This window comes from Staurois parvus, unplaced genomic scaffold (assembly GCF_062004578.1).
Source record: "Staurois parvus isolate SC_StPar_1 unplaced genomic scaffold, SC_StPar_1.0 ptg000414l, whole genome shotgun sequence".
Classification (NCBI taxonomy): Eukaryota; Metazoa; Chordata; class Amphibia; order Anura; family Ranidae; genus Staurois; species Staurois parvus.
In genome coordinates this window covers 4,037,388-4,057,053 of record NW_028318210.1, presented here as the reverse complement: position 1 = coordinate 4,057,053, position 19,666 = coordinate 4,037,388, and the positions used below count along the sequence as shown (strand labels likewise).

The 19,666-nt window shown below is 45.5% G+C and overlaps 1 protein-coding gene across 8 annotated transcripts in view; it reads left to right on the top strand.

Annotated features, from left to right (window-relative positions):
* The first annotated feature begins 9,056 nt into the window (after nucleotides 1–9,056).
* DPF3 (double PHD fingers 3) overlaps nucleotides 9,057–19,666 on the top strand; it is a 455,271-nt gene continuing 444,661 nt past the window's right edge. For 7 of the 8 annotated variants that reach the window (XR_016314150.1, XR_016314149.1, XM_089686861.1 and 4 more), the window contains exon 1: nucleotides 9,057–9,165. Coding sequence is in view for 5 of the 8 variants with exons in the window: in XM_089686861.1 (XP_089542987.1) it covers nucleotides 9,134–9,165 (32 nt within the window). In the remaining 3 variants the exon portion in view is untranslated. The remainder of the gene's footprint in view (nucleotides 9,166–19,666) is intronic. The other variant, XM_089686860.1, reaches the window with a different exon arrangement.

The following is a 19,666-nucleotide window of genomic DNA, read 5'->3' as shown; positions in this document are numbered from 1 at the left end:
ACCTCCCTAGCAGTCTGATTATGTCCATATTTCTGTGCTGAAAGCGGTACATTTTTTAGCATGGAAATATGTATTTTTTTTATTGTAGGCCTGTAATTTTTAGGAAAAACTCACTGAAATCTGTCCGAACAAGAGTCTAGTAAACATTCCGGATATGATAAAACTTGAAACACAAAATCATAAATTATAATATAATAAATAATCATAAAAAATAATAATATAATAATAATACATTTAATTCAATAATATAATCAAACCAAAAACACTGAAATTTGAAATATAGCGCCAAGTTCGCTGAGCAAAGTTGCAAAATCGTTTTCAGTGTCTGATGACGAATTTCCCCACAAATCATTATCACTCAATTCTGCAAGTGGTTCTGATTTACTATCGCTGTTCTCTAGCTGGTCTAAAACCGCTTTTGACCTAACGGGACGCTTTTTGGACGCCATGGACTTTTCTAAGTTTCCAGGCAGAAAGAACAGTAAAAATGCAGGCAGGGCACAGGACAAAGCAGTAGGGACAAAATGTATGTGAAATGGTTTGATACAGTAATGTTTTACTATGTCAAATTTGTTTATTAGAAAATGACAGTTTCTAAAAATTTTTTAATTTGCCGCCGGTCCTGGTCCCAGTACGTCCCAACGCTCGCAGGGACCGGAACATGGAAGCCGGATGCCGGCATCGGCTGGAGGAGATGGCCGGGGACGCTCCAGGGGACGCATCGCGGGAGCGAAGGACAAGGTAAGGGCTGCAGGGAATCCCTAAGCAATGTAAGCCCGAGTGTAGCTCGGGGTTACCGCTTTTGGTACTGAAACTTTACCCCGAGCTACACTCGGGAATACCGCCAGGGAGGTTAAAGTAGTTTGGCCAAAACTTTTTTGGCCCCACTCTATGGATCACATAGCTGGTGGCTGATGTCATAAAGCTGGTCCAGGCTCTAGAAAGATCCCGACCAGCCTGATCGGTGGCTGGCTCAGCCTCTCAGTGCACAGCTGAAAGCCTTAGTCAGTCGCTTCTGCCCCCTGCACAGTTTGGTGCTCTGTTGGGCGCTGGAAGGTCAGAAAGCTGGTGATTGACACCAACTGGCTCTCTGCTCAGTGAAGACTGATTACTGAGCAATCAACATTCTTTGATCTCTCAGTTCTCAGTCTTAGAAGCAGCAGAGAAAAAAATAATTTTTTTTGCCAACTCTAAAGTTCTCTTTTAAATCGCAGCGTACACATTCTTTGATGTGATGGCTGCATTTGTTTTCTTTTTTTAGGCCCTATTTCTTTTATTTTCACCTGAGATAACTACTGGGCTCGATCTTGAATTGATCAGCTGGATGTGGCTTATACTCACATGTCTGATGAAGGGGTCCTACGAGACTCCGAAACGTTGCCTTGCTATAACTATGTAATCGTTCATTAAAACTTTTGGACCCAGATTGGTGATCCTCGGTGTGCTGGTGACATTTTTTCCTTTCCGTGGCTTAAACTCAGACACCCTGCCGCACAAATAGAGACAGAGCTTGGCAGTTTACTATTCGGCTGTCTCTGGATCTGATCATGCGCAGTTCAATGTCACCAACAAGGATTTTTAAAAAAAAGTGTTTTACCGCAGTCCACCAGCTGGTTGCGAATTGCGGCCAGGCCAGGAAGGTATGTGAAAGGGGGCACTCTGGACAAGGAGGATGTGAGGGTGCACTTTGGAAGAGGAAGATGTAAGAGTGCACTCTGGAAGAGGAGGATGTAAGGGTGCACTCTGGAAGAGGAGGATGTAAAGGGGGCACTCTCGGAGTGGACATAAGGGGGCACTCTGAAAGTGGACTTAAAGAGGCATTCCTGAAGAGGAGGATGTAAGGGGGCATTAAGGGGACACTCTGGAAGAGGACATAAGGTGGCACTAACTTAGGGGGGACTCTCTGGAGAAGGATGTAATCGGGCACTACGGTGGTACACAGTAGCACTAAAGGGACATGTTGGAGAATGTAAGGGGGCACTCTGAAGGATGAAAGAGAGGATATAAGGGGACACTCTGGAGGATGTAAGGGGGCACTCGAGACGTACTAACTTAGTACTTCCAGAGTGCTCCCTTACATCCTCCTGAGTGCCCCGTTTGCACAGTAGTACTAAGGGGACACAGAGAATGTAAGGGGGCACTAAGGGCACACTCTAGAGAAAGATGTAAAGGAGCACTCTGGAGAATGTGAGCACTCTGGATGAGGCTATAAGGGGGCAGTCTGGAGGATGTAACGGGGCACTCTAGAGGCACTGATGTAAAGGGGAACTCTGAAGGATGTAAGGGGGGACTCTGATTTATAGGGGGAATGCTGGGGACTTTGATGTAAGGGAGAACTCTGATATGAATATAGTGCTCATCCTGACTGCTACACTTCATATGTTGTTTAGTTTGGTACTTACTCCTGACCACTGCACTCTATATATTATGGTGTACATAGACCTGACTAAGCTCTTCATTGTCTCAACAGTTGTTAGTTTTAATGAATTTCTTCTGTAAGGTAGGCTCAGTAAGACAAAAATACACTTTTTGTATGCAAAAAACATATGTAATGGACACGTTTAAAAAAAAAAAAAAGGTTTCTTCCCAGGTGCTCCATGTCTTTCATAATCTCAGTTTTGCTCACAATTTTCCTCTGACTTTTTAATTGTAAAACCAGGCAGATTACTAGTTATGAGTATTATTAATGTGCAGATATTTGCACTGTTTAAAATCTAAGTTTGGCTTTAGTTACATGTTATATATTACCTGTGTTCAAGGTATAACATTTTGCTAAGCACTCTAATCCTAACCTCCTGAAACCGCACACTTGTAGCCAGGGGCGGACTGACAACTCATGGGGCCCCCGGGCAATAGGGGATCATGGGGCCCCTGTGTCCTGGCCCAAACTCAAAAAACCCTATGAAAAAGGTACCAGGGTCATCTCATGGGGCCCCCTACTGACCCCAGGCCCACGGGCAGTGCCCGAGTTTCCAAATGGTCAGTCCGCCCCGGCTTGTAGTCCTTTGACACAGTTAATGTAAGGGGGGCACTGTGATGGGGCAGTTGATGTAAGGGGCACTCTGATGGGAACAGTTGATGTAAGGAGGACTCTGATGGAGACAGTTGATGTAAGGGGCACTCTCATGGGGACAGTTGATGTAAGGGGGCACTCTGATGGAGACAGTTGATGTAAGGGGACACTCTGATGGAGACAGTTGATGTAAGGGGCACTCTGATGGGGACAGTTGATGTAAGGGTGACTCTGATGGGGACAACTGATGTAAGGGGGACTCTGATGGGGACACCCGATGTAAGGGGACACTCTGATGGGGGGGGGTTGATATAAAAGGGCAATCCGATGGGGACATTTGATCCAAAGAGACTCTGATGGAGACAGTTGATGTAAGGGGGACACTGTGATGGGGACAGTTGATGTAAGGGTGACTCTGATGGGGACATTTGATGTAAGGAGGACTCTGATGGGGACATTTGATTTAAGGAGGACTCTGAGGACATTTAAGGAGGACATTTGATTTAAGGAGGACTCTGATGGGAACAGTTGATGTAAGGGGCACTCTGGTGAAGACAGATGATATAAGGTGACAGTCTGATGGGGGCAGTTGATGTAAGGAGGACTCTGATGGGGGCAGTTGATGTAAGGGTGACACTGATGGAGACAGTTGATGTAAGGGGGACTCTGATGGAGACAGTTGATGTAAGGAGGACTCTGATGGGGACAGTTGATGTAAAGGGACACTCTGATGGGACTCTGATGGGGACAATTGATGTAAAGGGACACTCTGATGGGACTCTGATGGGGACAGTTGATGTAAGGGGGACTCCGATGGAGACAGTTGATGTAAGGGGGACTCCGATGGGGACAGTTGATGTAAGGGGACACTCTGATGGGGGCAGTTGATGTAAGGGGGACTCTGATGGGGACAGTTCATGTAAGGGGGACTCTGATGGAGACAGTTGATGTAAGGAGGACTCTGATGGGGGCAGTTGATGTAAGGGGGACTCTGATGGAGACAGTTGATGTAAGGGGGACTCTGATGGGGAGAGTTGATGTAAAGGGGACTCTGATGGAGACAGTTGATGTAAGGGGGGCTCTGATGGAGACAGTTGATGTAAGGGGGACTCTGATGGAGACAGTTGATGTAAAGGGACACTCTGATGGGGACAGTTGATGTAAGGGGGACTCTGATGGAGACAGTTGATGTAAGGGGGTCTCTGATGGGGGCAGTTGATGTAAGGGGGTCTCTGATGGAGACAGTTGATGTAAGGGGGGCTCTGATGGAGACAGTTGATGTAAGGGGGACTCTGATGGAGACAGTTGATGTAAGGGGGACTCTGATGGAAACAGTTGATGTAAGGGGGTCTCTGATGGGGGCAGTTGATGTAAGAGGGTCTCTGATGGAGACAGTTGATGTAAAGGGACACTCTGATGGGGACAGTTGATGTAAGGGGGACTCTGATGGAGACAGTTGATGTAAGGGGACACTCTGATGGGGACAGTTGATGTAAGGGGGTCTCTGATGGAGACAGTTGATGTAAGGGGACACTCTGATGGGGACAGTTGATGTAAAGGGGACTCTGATGGAGACAGTTGATGTAAGGGGACACTCTGATGGGGACAGTTGATGTAAAGGGGACTCTGATGGAGACAGTTGATGTAAGGGGGGCTCTGATGGAGACAGTTGATGTAAGGGGGGCTCTGATGGAGACAGTTGATGTAAGGGGGACTCTGATGGAGACAGTTGATGTAAGGGGGACTCTGATGGAAACAGTTGATGTAAGGGGGTCTCTGATGGGGGCAGTTGATGTAAGAGGGTCTCTGATGGAGACAGTTGATGTAAAGGGACACTCTGATGGGGACAGTTGATGTAAGGGGGACTCTGATGGAGACAGTTGATGTAAGGGGACACTCTGATGGGGACAGTTGATGTAAGGGGGTCTCTGATGGAGACAGTTGATGTAAGGGGACACTCTGATGGGGACAGTTGATGTAAAGGGGACTCTGATGGAGACAGTTGATGTAAGGGGGGCTCTGATGGAGACAGTTGATGTAAGGGGGACTCTGATGGAGACAGTTGATGTAAGGGGGACTCTGATGGAAACAGTTGATGTAAGGGGGTCTCTGATGGGGGCAGTTGATGTAAGAGGGTCTCTGATGGAGACAGTTGATGTAAAGGGACACTCTGATGGGGACAGTTGATGTAAGGGGGACTCTGATGGAGACAGTTGATGTAAGGGGGTCTCTGATGGGGGCAGTTGATGTAAGGGGGTCTCTGATGGAGACAGTTGATGTAAGGGGACACTGATGGGGACAGTTGATGTAAGGGGGACTCTGATGGAGACAGTTGATGTAAGGGGGACTCTGATGGAGACAGTTGATGTAAGGGGGACTCTGATGGAGACGGTTGTAAAGACTTTTGGAGGATGGCCTGGTCTTCGCCTCACTGAGCATGCAGATGCACTCACACCTGCCTGCTGTAATTCCTCAGCAAGCTCTGCACTGGTGGTGCCCCAATCCCACAGCTGAAACAACTTTAGGAGATGGTCCTGGCACTCGCTGGACTTTCTTGGGTGCTCTGAAGCCTTCTTAATAACAATTGAAATTCTCTCCTTGAAGTTCAATCTTAGTAGCCACAATATCTTTACCTGTGAATCCCTTTTTATGCAAAGCAATGATAACTGCACGTTTCCTTTCAGGTAAATTAGGTTTCTGTAGCATTTAGTTGCATCAAGCCAGGCATAGATGGATCAGAATTTGGCCAGTTCAGCAGTGACCAGCTGAGATTCGATCCATCTATGGGCAGGCTGATTGTACCCAAGTCAATCCACTTGAGTACGACCAGCATGTTAGATTTTTAGCAAGCAATTATTGCTAGAGGCTATAGTCACTAGAAGTAGTTGCTGTGCTCACCTGAGAGGGACACTCTGATGGGGGCAGTTGATGTAAGGGGGACTCTGATGGGGACAGTTGATGTAAGGGGGACTCTGATGGGGGCAGTTGATGTAAGGGGGACTCTGATGGGGGCAGTTGATGTAAGGGGGACTCTGATGGGGGCAGTTGATGTAAGGGGGACTCTGATGGAGACAGTTGATGTAAGGGGGACTCTGATGGGGGCAGTTGATGTAAAGGGGACTCTGATGGAGACAGTTGATGTAAAGGGACACTCTGATAGGACTCTGATGGGGACAGTTGATGTAAGGGGGACTCTGATGGAGACAGTTGATGTAAGGGGGACTCTGATGGAGACAGTTGATGTAAAGGGACACTCTGATGGGACTCTGATGGGGACAGTTGATGTAAGGGGGACTCTGATGGAGACAGTTGATGTGAGGGGCACTCTGATGGGGACAGTTGATGTAAGGGGGACTCTGATGGAGACAGTTGATGTAACGGTGACTCTGATGGGGACAGTTGATGTAAGGGTGACTCTGATGGGGACGGTTGATGTAAGGGGGACTCTGATGGAGACAGTTGATGTAAAGGGACACTCTGATGGGACTCTGATGGGGACAGTTGATGTAAGGGGGACTCTGATGGAGACAGTTGATGTAAGGGGGACACTCTGATGGGGACAGTTGATTTAAGGGGGACACTCTGATGGGGACAGTGGATGTAAGGGGGACACTCTGATGGGGACAGTTGATTTAAGGGGGACACTCTGATGGGGACAGTGGATGTAAGGGGCACTCTGATGGGGACAGTTGATGTAAGGGGGACTCTGATGGGGACAGTTGATGTAAGGGGGACTCTGATGGGGGCAGTTGATGTAAGGGGGACTCTGATGGAGACAGTTGATGTAAGGGGGACTCTGATAGGACTCTGATGGGGACAGTTGGTGTAAGGGGGGCTCTGATGGAGGCAGTTGATGTAAGGGGGTCTCTGATGGAGACAGTTGATGAAAGGGGGACTCTGATGGAGACAGTTGATGTAAAGGGACACTCTGATGGGGACAGTTGATGTAAGGGGAACTCTGATGGAGACAGTTGATGTAAGGGGGACTCTGATGGAGACAGTTGATGTAAGGGTGACTCTGATGGGGACAGTTGTGATGGGGACGGTTGATGTAAGGGTGACTCTGATGGGGACGGTTGATGTAAGGGGGACTCTGATGGAGACAGTTGATGTAAAGGGACATTCTGATGGGACTCTGATGGGGACAGTTGATGTAAGGGGGACTTTGATGGAGACAGTTGATGTAAGGGGGACACTCTGATGGGGACAGTTGATGTAAGGGTGACACTCTGATGGGGACAGTTGATGTAAGGGTGACTCTGACGGGGACAGTTGATGTAAGGGGCACTCTGATGGGGGCAGTTGATGTAAGGGTGACTCTGATGGGGACAGTTGATGTAAAGGGGACTCTGATGGGGACAGTGGATGTAAGGGGGACTCTGATGGGGACAGTTGATGTAAGGGGACACTCTGATGGGGACAGTGGATGTAAGGGGGACTCTGATGGGGACAGTTGATGTAAGGGGGACTCTGATGGGGACAGTAGATGTAAGGGGCATTCTGATGGGGGCAGTTGATGTAAAGGGGACTCTGATGGGGGACAGTTGATATAAGGGGGACTCTGATGGAGACAGTTGATGTAAGGGTGACTCTGATGGGGACAGTTGTGATGGGGACGGTTGATGTAAGGGGGAGTCTGATGGGGACGGTTGATGTAAGGGGGACTCTGATGGAGACAGTTGATGTAAAGGGACATTCTGATGGGACTCTGATGGGGACAGTTGATGTAAGGGGGACTCTGATGGAGACAGTTGATGTAAGGGGGACACTCTGATGGGGACAGTTGATGTAAGGGGGACACTCTGATGGGGACAGTTGATGTAAGGAGGACACTCTGATGGGGACAGTTGATGTAAGGGGGACTCTGATGGGGACAGTTGATGTAAAGGGGACTCTGATGGGGACAGTGGATGTAAGGGGGACTCTGATGGGGACAGTTGATGTAAGGGGGCACTCTGATGGGGACAGTTGATGTAAGGGGGCACTCTGATGGGGACAGTTGATGTAAGGGGGCACTCTGATGGGGGCAGTTGATGTAAGGGGGACTCTGATGGGGGCAGTTGATGTAAGGAGGACTCTGATTGGGGACAGTTGATGTAAGGAGGTACACATTGTTTAATCATCCTAATACATGCTCATGGTCCCTGTTCTCTCGTGCGTGCCTCTGCCCTCCCTCCCTGTCAGATGTTATTTCCAGGTTATGAAGGGGAAGTTGCGGTTCCGGAATGTGTCACCCGGGTGATATGGTGCCCCCTGACCTCCTATACTGCACCCCCACATCAGCCAGGCTCTGGGTTGCCGTCCCCAGACGTACTCCATGTACATTGGACATACAAAGTTGTGCCTGTAGTTCTCCTGTAATACAGAACACTTTTCCTGATTACAATCAATAGAGATTATCCGTACAGAAAGCGGAGTCCGGACGGTGGTAGAGCGCAGTGTGCGGGGACCTCCCTCCCTCCCTCCGGCTGCCAGTCAGTGGCTCTCATTCTGCCGCTGCCCATGTGCACTGACCTCCCCCCCTCCCCCGTACTGTGTCGGAGCTGGATGTGGGCTGACACTGGACCTGACCGGAGGGGGCGGGGGGGACAGAGGAGGAGAGGGTCATATATCAGCGGAGAGCCCCGGGGAGGACACCGGAGGGGAGGGGTCGGTATCTGAGATGAGGAGACAATCCACAGACAGGAAAGTTCGGTGTCAGCTCTGTGAATAAACATCGGGGACCGGGCAGAGTCTGCGCTCTGAAGAGCTGGCTCCGCTCCAGCGTGGACACAGCAGACGAGTCGCTGCCACTTGGTCACGATGGGCGGCCAGTGCACTGTGATCAGCCCCCCCCGCCCAGGGCCCGCACTGCTTTAACCCCTTCTCACCAATCATGTCCCTCCTCCCCCACCCCTCTCTGCTCCCTGTCCGGCCACCCGAGGGAGTGACCTCTGCCGCTTTGACAGCTCCCTAATACCTCGCAGAACACCCCTTCCCACGACACGCCCACTCCGCCGCCATTGGCCGAGACGCCGGTAGCCCTCACGCTGATTCGCCCGTTCCCTCACCCCCCACCCCCCTCCCGTATCGAACCTTCAGAACTCCGAGACAGACAATATTCTGTTACATTGTAGCAAGATGGCGACTGTCATTCACAACCCCCTGAAACCGTGAGTACGAATGTGCACCGTCCGCGTGTTTCCGTACCCAGAAAAAGGCGCCTTCCCCGCGCCGCGCCCCCCCCCCCCGCAAGCACGGCCCCCCTCCTCCCTCCCTCCCCCCGGAGCGGGCACGGCTCGGGCACAGCTTTGTTTCTCTCCGATATCTGTAGGGAGGGGAGTGAGGTGGCAGCTCCTCGGTGCAGGGGGAGGCCCGGCGGGGGCTCACACACACTTTCAGAAGTTGGGGGCTGTCAAGTATTACCCCCCCCCTCTCCTCACGCATGTGCCTGGCTGTCCTGTGGGCACTGACACCTTGTGTGGAGGTTCTCCCTCCTCTGTACCCCATGTCATATGGGGGGGCTCCACAGACAGGCTCACCCCAACCTCTGCTGACTGCACATTTCTGCATGCATGGTTGCAGCGTGCCTCCATGTGTCCTGCAATCATTCATTTATTTCAATGTATTTTCTGTGGTAAGTTTCCTGGACACACATCCCTGTCCATTGGCGGTGTGTGTGGTGCAGACAGATGCAGCCCGCTGTACTCATTAGGCCTCATTCATACGGGGCGATGACATGTGACCAGTGCGGGGCGGGATAGAGAAATACAGGTGTTCATACATTCCCATACAGGTGTTCATACATTCCCATGCAGATGTTCCATTGTTGCTGCACACTGTGTCTCAGTATGACATGGGGGTGCAGGTCCCTGAGCACACACAGGGAGGGTTCAGGGACTCCCATAGATGTGATATTGGGACTGGCGGCTGTGTCCGTGCAGCTCGGTGTCCAGTACACAACAATGGAATGAACACCTTGCCGGGAACACCTGGCCCTGCATCGGTCACGCATGTCATCACCCCATGCCAAATGAGGCTTTAAACCCACATGGAAGCTCCGCCATGGTCCATTGGAATACATTCATTGTTCTGGCGTATGCATTTGTACTGCGTTTTTGTGGCATGTAAAACTGCACCTGCTGGAAACTCTTCCTTAGATATCTGCGCACGTGCAGTTGGCGCATTTTTTAAAAATGTTTTTTGTGCGTTTTCCGGCACGTTTTTGATGCTTCATGGGTTTCTTTTTTTTTGTAGGAGACCGCTTGTTAAACACAAAACCCTACCAAAAATGCACAAATTCATTTTTCATGCGCTTCCATTGAAGTGTTTGGAGCCAAAAACTGACCATCCTGCACGTTAGATACTCCTTTCCAAAAAACACACTGCAGGAACCTGCATAAATGTGAACAGGACCCATAGGAAATGATGTTAAATGGATTGTGGTTTGTTTCTGCACTTCAGCAAACACTAGAAAACACACAGATGTGAACCTAGCCCTTAGGGAATAGAAGGCTGTACCAAGCTGCTGTGGCATGGTCCTCGCACACTCCCTCTCAGGCAGTTAAACATCATTTACTGCTTTTATTGTTTTTCTTGCAGTATTCTTTATTGGGCAAGGAGATCAGCTAATGACACCTCTTTTCATGCCCAAGGTTGGCTAGTAAAGCATTGCACTGACATGGCAGCTCAATAAATGTTCTTTTCATCAAGCCCCTGCTTGCCCGGGCAGACATCCTTTCATACTAATGATCGCAGCTCAGCCGTTCGCTCATTTTAATAACGACTTTTACATCGGTCTCCATAGTGTGCCGGGTGACTTGTGTTGTCGGCCTCCATGGCGGTGGGATTTGGTGAACTTCATAGGGTGACAGTTGGATGTTGGAGGATGCTATGGGAGCAGGGTTGTTGTATGTTTACATATGACATAGTTGTATGACAATTGGGTGTTTAGGACGTGCAACTCGTTCCTGATGTGTGACATCTGTAAATCCGGGTATACACTAGTAAAATTTCATTGTGAGGATGTTCATTCATTTTTCTAATCATTAGTGGGTCAAATTAACATTTGTTTTTGTGACGAGAGAATTTGAAAGAACAGGATGGAAACATTTTCTCGTATATATGAATTTCTAACAGCTTATGTGATTTTCATTCAATAAACTCCATTCTTTCCAAAATCGATTGTTAAAAGCAAACAAAATCTTGAACTATTTTGAAACTACATTTGAATTTATTTTTTATTTTTTTTTTAATTCTACATACAGCGCTTTGAAAAAGTATGCATACCCCTTGAAATTTTCCATATTTTGTCATGTTACAACCTAAAGTGTAAATGTATTTTATTGGGATTTTATATGATAGACCAACACAAAGTGGCACATAATTGTGAAGTGGAAGGAAAATTATACATGGTTTTCAACATTTTTTACAAATGAATATCTGAAAAGTGTGGTGTACATTTGTATTCAGCCCGCTCTGATACCCCTAACTGACATCCCCAATGACACAGATACAGTGGTCAGTGCTAAAAAAAAAAAAATACTGACACTATTAATGGCACTGGGCAGGAAGGGGTTAACATGAGGGGTGATCAAAGGGTTAAATGTGTGCCGGGTGTGTTTTACTGTGGGGCTGTGTGTTTGTGCTTCACTGTAAGCACACTGCTTTGTATGGCTGTGCACAGCCATGCAAGCAGTGTGCACGAGCTGACAGGGAGGAGAACTGTTTTGTTTACAAACAGTTCTCCTCCCTGTCGCAGATCCTTGGCAATCACCGAGCGCCAGAGAGTAATCACCAGCCGGGACCCTGTGATTGACAGCTGTGACCGTGAATGGTGGCCCTCTGCCCGGAAAATCGTGTGTGTGTGTATGTTTGTGTACAAATATATATATATACAGTTTTGTGCAATTACTGCTACAGGGCAGATGGGAAGCGGTTAATTAGAGAAGCAACCAAGAAGCCCATGGTAGCTCTGGAGGAGCTGCAGAGATCGACAGCTCAGGTGGGAGAATCTGTCCACAGGACAACTATTAGTCGTGCACTCCATAAATGTGGCCTTTATGGAAGAGTGGCAAGAAGAAAGCCATTGTTGAAAGAAAGCCATAAGAAGTCCCATTTGCAGATTGCAATAAGCCGTATGGGGGACACAGCAAACATGTGGAAGAAGAGGCTCTGATCAGATGAGACCAAAATTTTACTTTTTGGCCCAATAGCAAAACGCTCTGTGTGGCAAAAAACTAACACTGCACATCACCCTGAACACACAATCCCCACCGTGAAACATGGTGGTGGCAGCATCGTTTTGTGGCGATGCTTTTCTTCAGCAGGGACAGGGAAGCTGGTCAGAGTTGATGGGAAGATGGATGGAGCCAAATACAGGGCAATCTTGGAAGAAAACCTGTTAAGAGTCTGCAAAAAGACTTGGGACTGGGGCAGAGGTTCACCTTCCAGCAGGACAACAACACTAAACATACAGCCAGACCTACAATGGAATGGTTTAGATCAAAGCATATTTATGTGTTAGAATGGTCCAGTCAAAGTCCACACCTAAATCCAATTGAGAATCTGTGGCAAGACTTGAAAATTGCTGTTCACAGACGCTCTCCATCCAATCTGACAGAGATTGAGCTATTTTGCAAAGAAGAATGGGCAAAAATTTCACTCTCTAGATGTACAAAGCTGATAGAGACATCCCCAAAAAGACTTGCAGCTGTAATTGCAAAGAAAGGTTGTTCTACAAAGTATTGACTCTGGGGGGCTGAATACAAATGCACACCACACTTTTCACATATTTATTTGTAAGAAAAAATGTTGAAAACCATTTATGATTTTCCTTCCACTTCACAATTATGTGGCACTTTGTGTTGGTCTATCACATAAAATCCAAAAAAAACCACATATACATTTTTGGTTGTAACATGACAAAATGTGGAAAATTTCAAGGGGTATGAATACTTTTTCAAGGCACTGTGGTGTATTCCCAGCTTGAGTTGGGGAATTTCAGAATCTAGCCTGGTGTGCATTGTATTGTTTTTGCTGTTTTTTTTTTCTCTGCTTGTATGTCATTTATCATTGTGGATTCTTATGAATTTGGGGCATTATGATTGGCATTGGATCTAGAGGAACAGTCTGCAATGTCAGGCAGCCAGGTACATTGCAGTTTTCAGACTGCAAACTCAGAAATGCTGATTGAGTCTTCACCTGAAATGTTCTTTGCCACAAGGGACTTTGGCTAAATATTAGCTGTTGTCCAATGTACTTCTAAAGCAGCATTTTGTCTTTGTGCTATACTGCTTTCTGTAAACGATAACCCTACACACCAAATGATGGCCCTTGCTAATACAACCTGTCATCTCCCTATAGTCTCCATGTAGTAACATCAGATGACCTATCCTATATGGTTTTATAGAGCTATACCTTAAAATGTTTTTATTCATAGGGATGGTACTCCAATCCAAACTGTATTTTTTTTTTATTTGGACTCAAGTTCCTGACATTATGACCTTTGCAGGCACCCTGCATGGTTTCAGGCACTTTGCACTGCCGCATGCTTTTATTCACAGTAATATTGATTAATTAGTGACCTCTAAATGTTATGTGAAATAGTAATCCCCACTGTTACAATGGTAGTAATATAATGATATTGTAAACACTACTACTAACACTGGGTTAGGAAAATCTCATGGATTAATATCTACTCAAGTCCAGGCCATGCGTGAGCAGACTAGAAGGGCATCTTGGGAGCTCCATATGCGCTCTATGGTCCTCTAGCTGAAGGCCCCTGACAGCATGTTGCATGGCTGCTAGATGTTTTTAGATGCTAAGCTGCAAGTTAATTTTTTTTTTTCCGCCAATAACACACTTCTGTGCTACAAAAATTGAGAATAAAAGGTGATGGGAATTATGAGGTGACATTTTATTTCCGGAATTGACTGTTAAAGAAAAAAGTTGTTTTCTTACCTATACACTAGTGGCTGTTTTCACCTTCAAAGTAGTCCCCTTATGAAGCAATGCACTGTTCTAGACAACTATGCCACTGCCAGAAACATTCTTGCAATTAGTTTACTGGAATAATGCGCAGTATCTTTGTTGCGGAGCACTGGATTTCCGGAATGTCATCAAATCTGTGTCCTTTTAAAGCATTTTTTAATTTTGCAAACAGCCAAAACTTGCAGGGTACTAAATCAAGGGAATAAGGTGGTTTTTCAAGATTCATAATGGATTTCTGGGCCAGGAACTCGTGAACACTTGCACCATGTGCAGGAGCATTGTCGTGGTGGAGAATCTACTTGTCAGGTCAGAGTTCCAGTGTTTTCCTCTGTACAGATTTCCTGTAACCTTTTCGGAATTTCCAAGTAACAACATTGGTTGACTATTGTACCAAGTTGTATGAACTTGTAGTGAATTATCTCCTTGTCATCAAAAAAACACACCGGCATAGCTATGCATGTCTATAAATGAGACATGCATACTTCCAGTGAGGTGATTTTTTTTGTTTTCCACTGCATTTTGTGGTGTTTTGTTTCCGGATCATACTGGAAACATCTTTTTCATCATTGGTAATAACTCTGTTAAACACCTCTGCATTCTTCAAAAGATTTGATGAAATTTGAAGATCACGTTCTTTCTGATCTTCTGTCAAAATTCGAGGAACCATCTTTGTGGAAATCCTTCTCATTCCCAAATCCTCTGTTAGAATCTGCTGCACTGTATTCCTGTTCATGTTCAGTACTTCTGCCACCATTCACACGCTCAATCTTTCATCTGAGTGTACGAGGGTTTGCACTCTGTCCACATTTGCATCTGTCCTTTGCGTTTTTGGCTGCCCACTTTTTGCGTCATCATGGACATCTTCCCGCCCCCCTTAAACCGCCTAGACAATTCAAAAACACTTAATTTCTTAATGGAATGTTCACCATAAGCCTGTTGTAACAGAGCTAAAGTTACGCTGCGGGCATGACGGGAATTAAATTGTCATGTCTTATACATCCCAGTTGCACATTCTCCTGTTCACTTGTGCTGCACAGGCTCATTTCATTCGTCTGCCATATATTTATTTTCAACACTCACCATCATTAAAATCAACAGCATTGAAATGCCTCCATCCATGCATTTAAGGTCTCTTGCACACTGCTGTCTAAAGACTTTTTAGGCATACAGGCCTTTTTTTTTCAGATAAAAACAGAATACAGAATTCTGCCAGTCAGTATTTTATGTGCTTCCACACAAATACATGTGCAGAATAAACACAAGACATTTTGGCCAGGAATACTGATGTTCAAATAGTACCATGTTACAAGTACCCTTAGACATAAAGAGATGCAACTATAGCAAACAACAATAAAATGTTAATAAACACTTGAACAATTGATTATTCACATGTATACCATCTTTGCTTGTATATTTGGAGATTTCAAGAATGTAAATTTGAATACAATACTCCCATATCAAACATTTGCAATGCAAAGCATGGGTTAGTTTCAGATTGCATTTCTGCAGTAATATTGTAACTTCATTCCAAGGGTTTGCAGATGACACAATGCATTCATATAAAACTATTGTTACAGGGCAGGTTTCTAGTAATTCTGAGGACTGTATGGTGTTATGGCTCTATATCTTTGGGAGAATGGAAGAAAGGTCCCCATGTCACCATTATCACAATGTTCCCAGCACTATGATAAATAGCTTTGACCGTTTGACACCTAAATCATGGTCACAGATTGTGCAGACCTGTCTGGAATGACATCCCAGTACAACACTTGATGAGGGGCCATCCTAGGGGGCGAAAGTCTCCTTGCCAAAAAGATGATCCTTGTCTCATGGATTTATGGGTAACATTCTTACAAATGAATAACAAGCTATCCTATAAATATTACAATGTGAGTTTACCTATTCGAGATGTGGTCATGTACATCTAGCCCTAAACTACTCCGTCAGCACCTGCATCTTAGGCTTCAATACACCCCACACTTCTGACACTTAGTAGTTGGCTGGCTGTGCTGCCCCACAATCAGAGGTTGGAATGCAAAGAAGTGGGTCGTTATTGCATATGTAAACAGGCCTACTCCCAGCACCAGTAGGAGTAAATGTACACGCAAATAGAGTCATTGGCTGCCAACTAGCTGATCTTATGTTTTAAACTTCCTTCAAAGCAATGTGTTGTGGTGGCATTCGTTTAGAATGGCACGCCAACAAATGTACAGCAGCTTGGCAATGCAACCGCAGTACATGGTAGACAGTGTATGTTGTGGTGTGATTTATTGCTAAAAAGGAAGCAAATCCAGTTTTACTTGAGTTGAAGTGCATGGTCCGCTCATTTAAAATGTAATTGTGAGTTATAATGCATGAAGATATGTCCATTATGTAACACAACTCTGAAATCAATGTTCCACAAATAAGGGACGTATGTTAGAAATAAGACGTACATATGGCACGGAATAGAAATTGAGAAATCTAGTATATCACTAGAAGAATTATCAATACAGACTTTTGGCCAAGACGTATGGAGAAACAAAGAAAATGACCCCCCCTCTGAAGACGTGCTTGAGCACGATACGCGTCAAGAGGAGCCATACCACGCCGTGACGTCACGCCGCCGGAGCAACGTGGATCTCCGGCGGCCATCTTTAATCACCAGCTGGTCAGTCCTTATACAGACTACTGTCTGCAACGCTGTATACTTTTTATTTGATACACCTAATAAATTAATTTGTGGTTTAAACATACTACACTATGGGAGTGTTCCTGTTGCCCCCTGGGGGAGTGCTCTAGTCCACAGACCTACGCCAGGAAAGGATTACCATATACTACCCAGGCCATCTGGAGGGATTACATCCTCAAGGACCATACATAGCGGGACCTCGTAAGGAGAAGGACAACTCACTTAGGATCCAATAGAGGGAAGACCACCCACCACCTGACAGCAGGATTATTAGACACAAGGCGCATTTATTATGCGCGTCCGGTGAGTGCGCATTTCATTACCACCTCAATACGGATACCAAAGTCACCTCGTCTATTTATATTTATTTATATTTACGGGACTACATAATACCTTTGATTGATTTGATTCTTTTTAATCCACTAAGGACTTTTACTTATATTTTACTGATATTTTGGTTATAAGCGCTGCACCTTCTACATATAAAGAAAACATCCTGGCTTCTCCCAGGCTCAGACCTTAACAAAGGAAAATGTATAGAAAAACAAATGGTTGGGCTTGGTTGGGTGTTAACATCTTATTTTAGCTAAGCCACACTGTACAGTGCCAAGCAAGCTAGTCTCTGAAATATGCTCCTAAGGTGCAAAACAAAATCTAGATCAAGATCTAACTAGGTTGTATGTGTTTGTAGGCCCTCCACGATCCTGCTTAGGCCTGCTCAGATCAGAGTAGACTGGCCAAATCATCCTTGCTTCCCCTACTATAACTGATACCGCTGGAGCTCCCCACTCCTTCCTTGGTTACAAACTGCTCAGTTTGACTAATCAGTGCAGACTCTTATGACTGTGGAAAGATCATTTGGTGGTCATCCATGCATACACCACATAGTAACCATCTAACATCTGTAGGCACATTTAGGAGGTAACCTTATTTTAGCTTAATAACCTGCAAGGGAAGGTTCCATCATTTCCTTATTAACAAAATTAAATAAATCGAGTAAGCAGGTTGCTTGTATTTTACTAGCCAGTTTAACCATTTCAGCCTGTATGTCACATAGTACTGCTACTCTGCTGAATGAGTCACAGGGGAAACCATGGCAGATCCTGATATTACAGAGGAGGGGCAGATGTGTATAGAAAGAAATTAACCCATCTATATCCAGGCAGAGTATGAAGTGATGGCACTCCTGACTCGTTCCACATCACTTGATCTCAGTGGTGTAATACAGTCTTTGAAACTTTGTGTATATTAACAGGAGATATTTTTGGTTGTGGACAGAGGAGTAGAGGCGGAAAACCACAGGTGGCCTACAGCAACTGCTAGACATCATTCTTGTTTATTATTGTTTATGAAACAAATGGTTTTGGAGCACAGGTTGTGACTTTCATTCTTTTGCATTGTATGGTTTACTTGAAGCTCATTCATGTTCTGAATATACAAAACCCCAAAATGCAGCAGATCTAATATTTCCCCCCACAACGATCTGCAACAGAGCATATATATAAAATGTGCTGTACTTGGTTTGTGCATTGCCTTGCGTTTTGCCTGCGTTGCAGAATCCAATGAAACATGATCAGTTTGAACTGGCTCTAAGAGAAGCAAGTAAAATTGTTTTAAATTCAGTGCTGTGTCTAGTCCTTGTCATAGGAAACGCTGACAGAAACAAGAACACGCTGAACACTTTTATTTGTTTTGGTATTCTCCAAAGCATTCCTGCCATTCATAACATGGAAATTGTCAAATGTGACATATTAGAAAACCAGTCATGATAGCTTTTTAATTAAAAGATGTAAGTTAAGAACAAAATGGCAATATGTTGTCACCTGTTGTATTTTCCTGCCAATAGTTTGGATGATGCAGCATTTTCACAATTGTCCTCTGTAAGGAGAACTATTGTCATTGGTAAGAGTCTTTGGAAGCCAGTGTCATTGATATAGTGTGTCAGGATGGCCCCCACGCCAGTGGAAGCAGAGACATGGAAGCTTGTTGAATAAAGCAATGCAAAGAGCAGTGATAATGGTAAAAACGTAGGGACCTGTAGAAACCACTTTTCTTTTTATGTCAGTACAGTGGTGGGAGCAACAAACAAGGATTGCGGATTGCCTACAGGATATTGTACAACCTATTAAAAAAAAAAAAAAGTAACATCTGTGAGGAAAGAATGCACATTGTTGTACAGTATGGGCAACAGGTTTACTTAGATGAACAGTGTACAGGTTGATTGTATTTAAGGGACACATTTAAGTACAGTACAGGGCTGATTGAACATAACGGCATGTTACCATACAGTGACAGTTACTAATGAGTGCATTTGCCTCACATGTCAGCAACCTGAATTTTAATTTAGTTTCAGCAAAGGTGCAAACTGGATTTTGTTTTTTGTAAATACAGCATTTGAACACTGTGTAGTGTGTTGGCATTGCATGATGTATGATAGTTAATATGAGGGTTAGGGACTGATGTGAATGTACAATATATATGTAAAGCGCTGCGTACATTGACGGCACTATATAAGTACCTGAAATAAATAAATATTAATAATAAAAACCTGATGTACATTAAAAATGTCATTGTGATAAAAATGTTTCCAGACCCTAAAACAGTGGTTCTCAACCTTTCTAATGCCGCGACCCCTTAATACAGTTCCTCATGTTGTGGTGACCCCCAACCATAAAATTATTTTCGTTGCTACTTCATAACTGTAATTTTGCAGTGGGAGGAATAGTGCCCCATCACTGATGTCAGTGGGGAGGAATAGTGTCCCATCGTTGGTATCAGTGGGAGGAATAGTGCCCCATCATTGGTGTCAGTGGGAGGAATAGTGCCCCATCATTGGTGTCAGTGGGAGGAATAGTGCCCCATCGTTGGTGTCAGTGGGAGGAATAGTGCCCCATCATTGGTGTCAGTGGGAGGAATAGTGCCCCATCGTTGGTATCAGTGGGAGGAATAGTGCCCCATCGTTGGTATCAGTGGGAGGAATAGTGCCCCATCGTTGGTATCAGTGGGAGGAA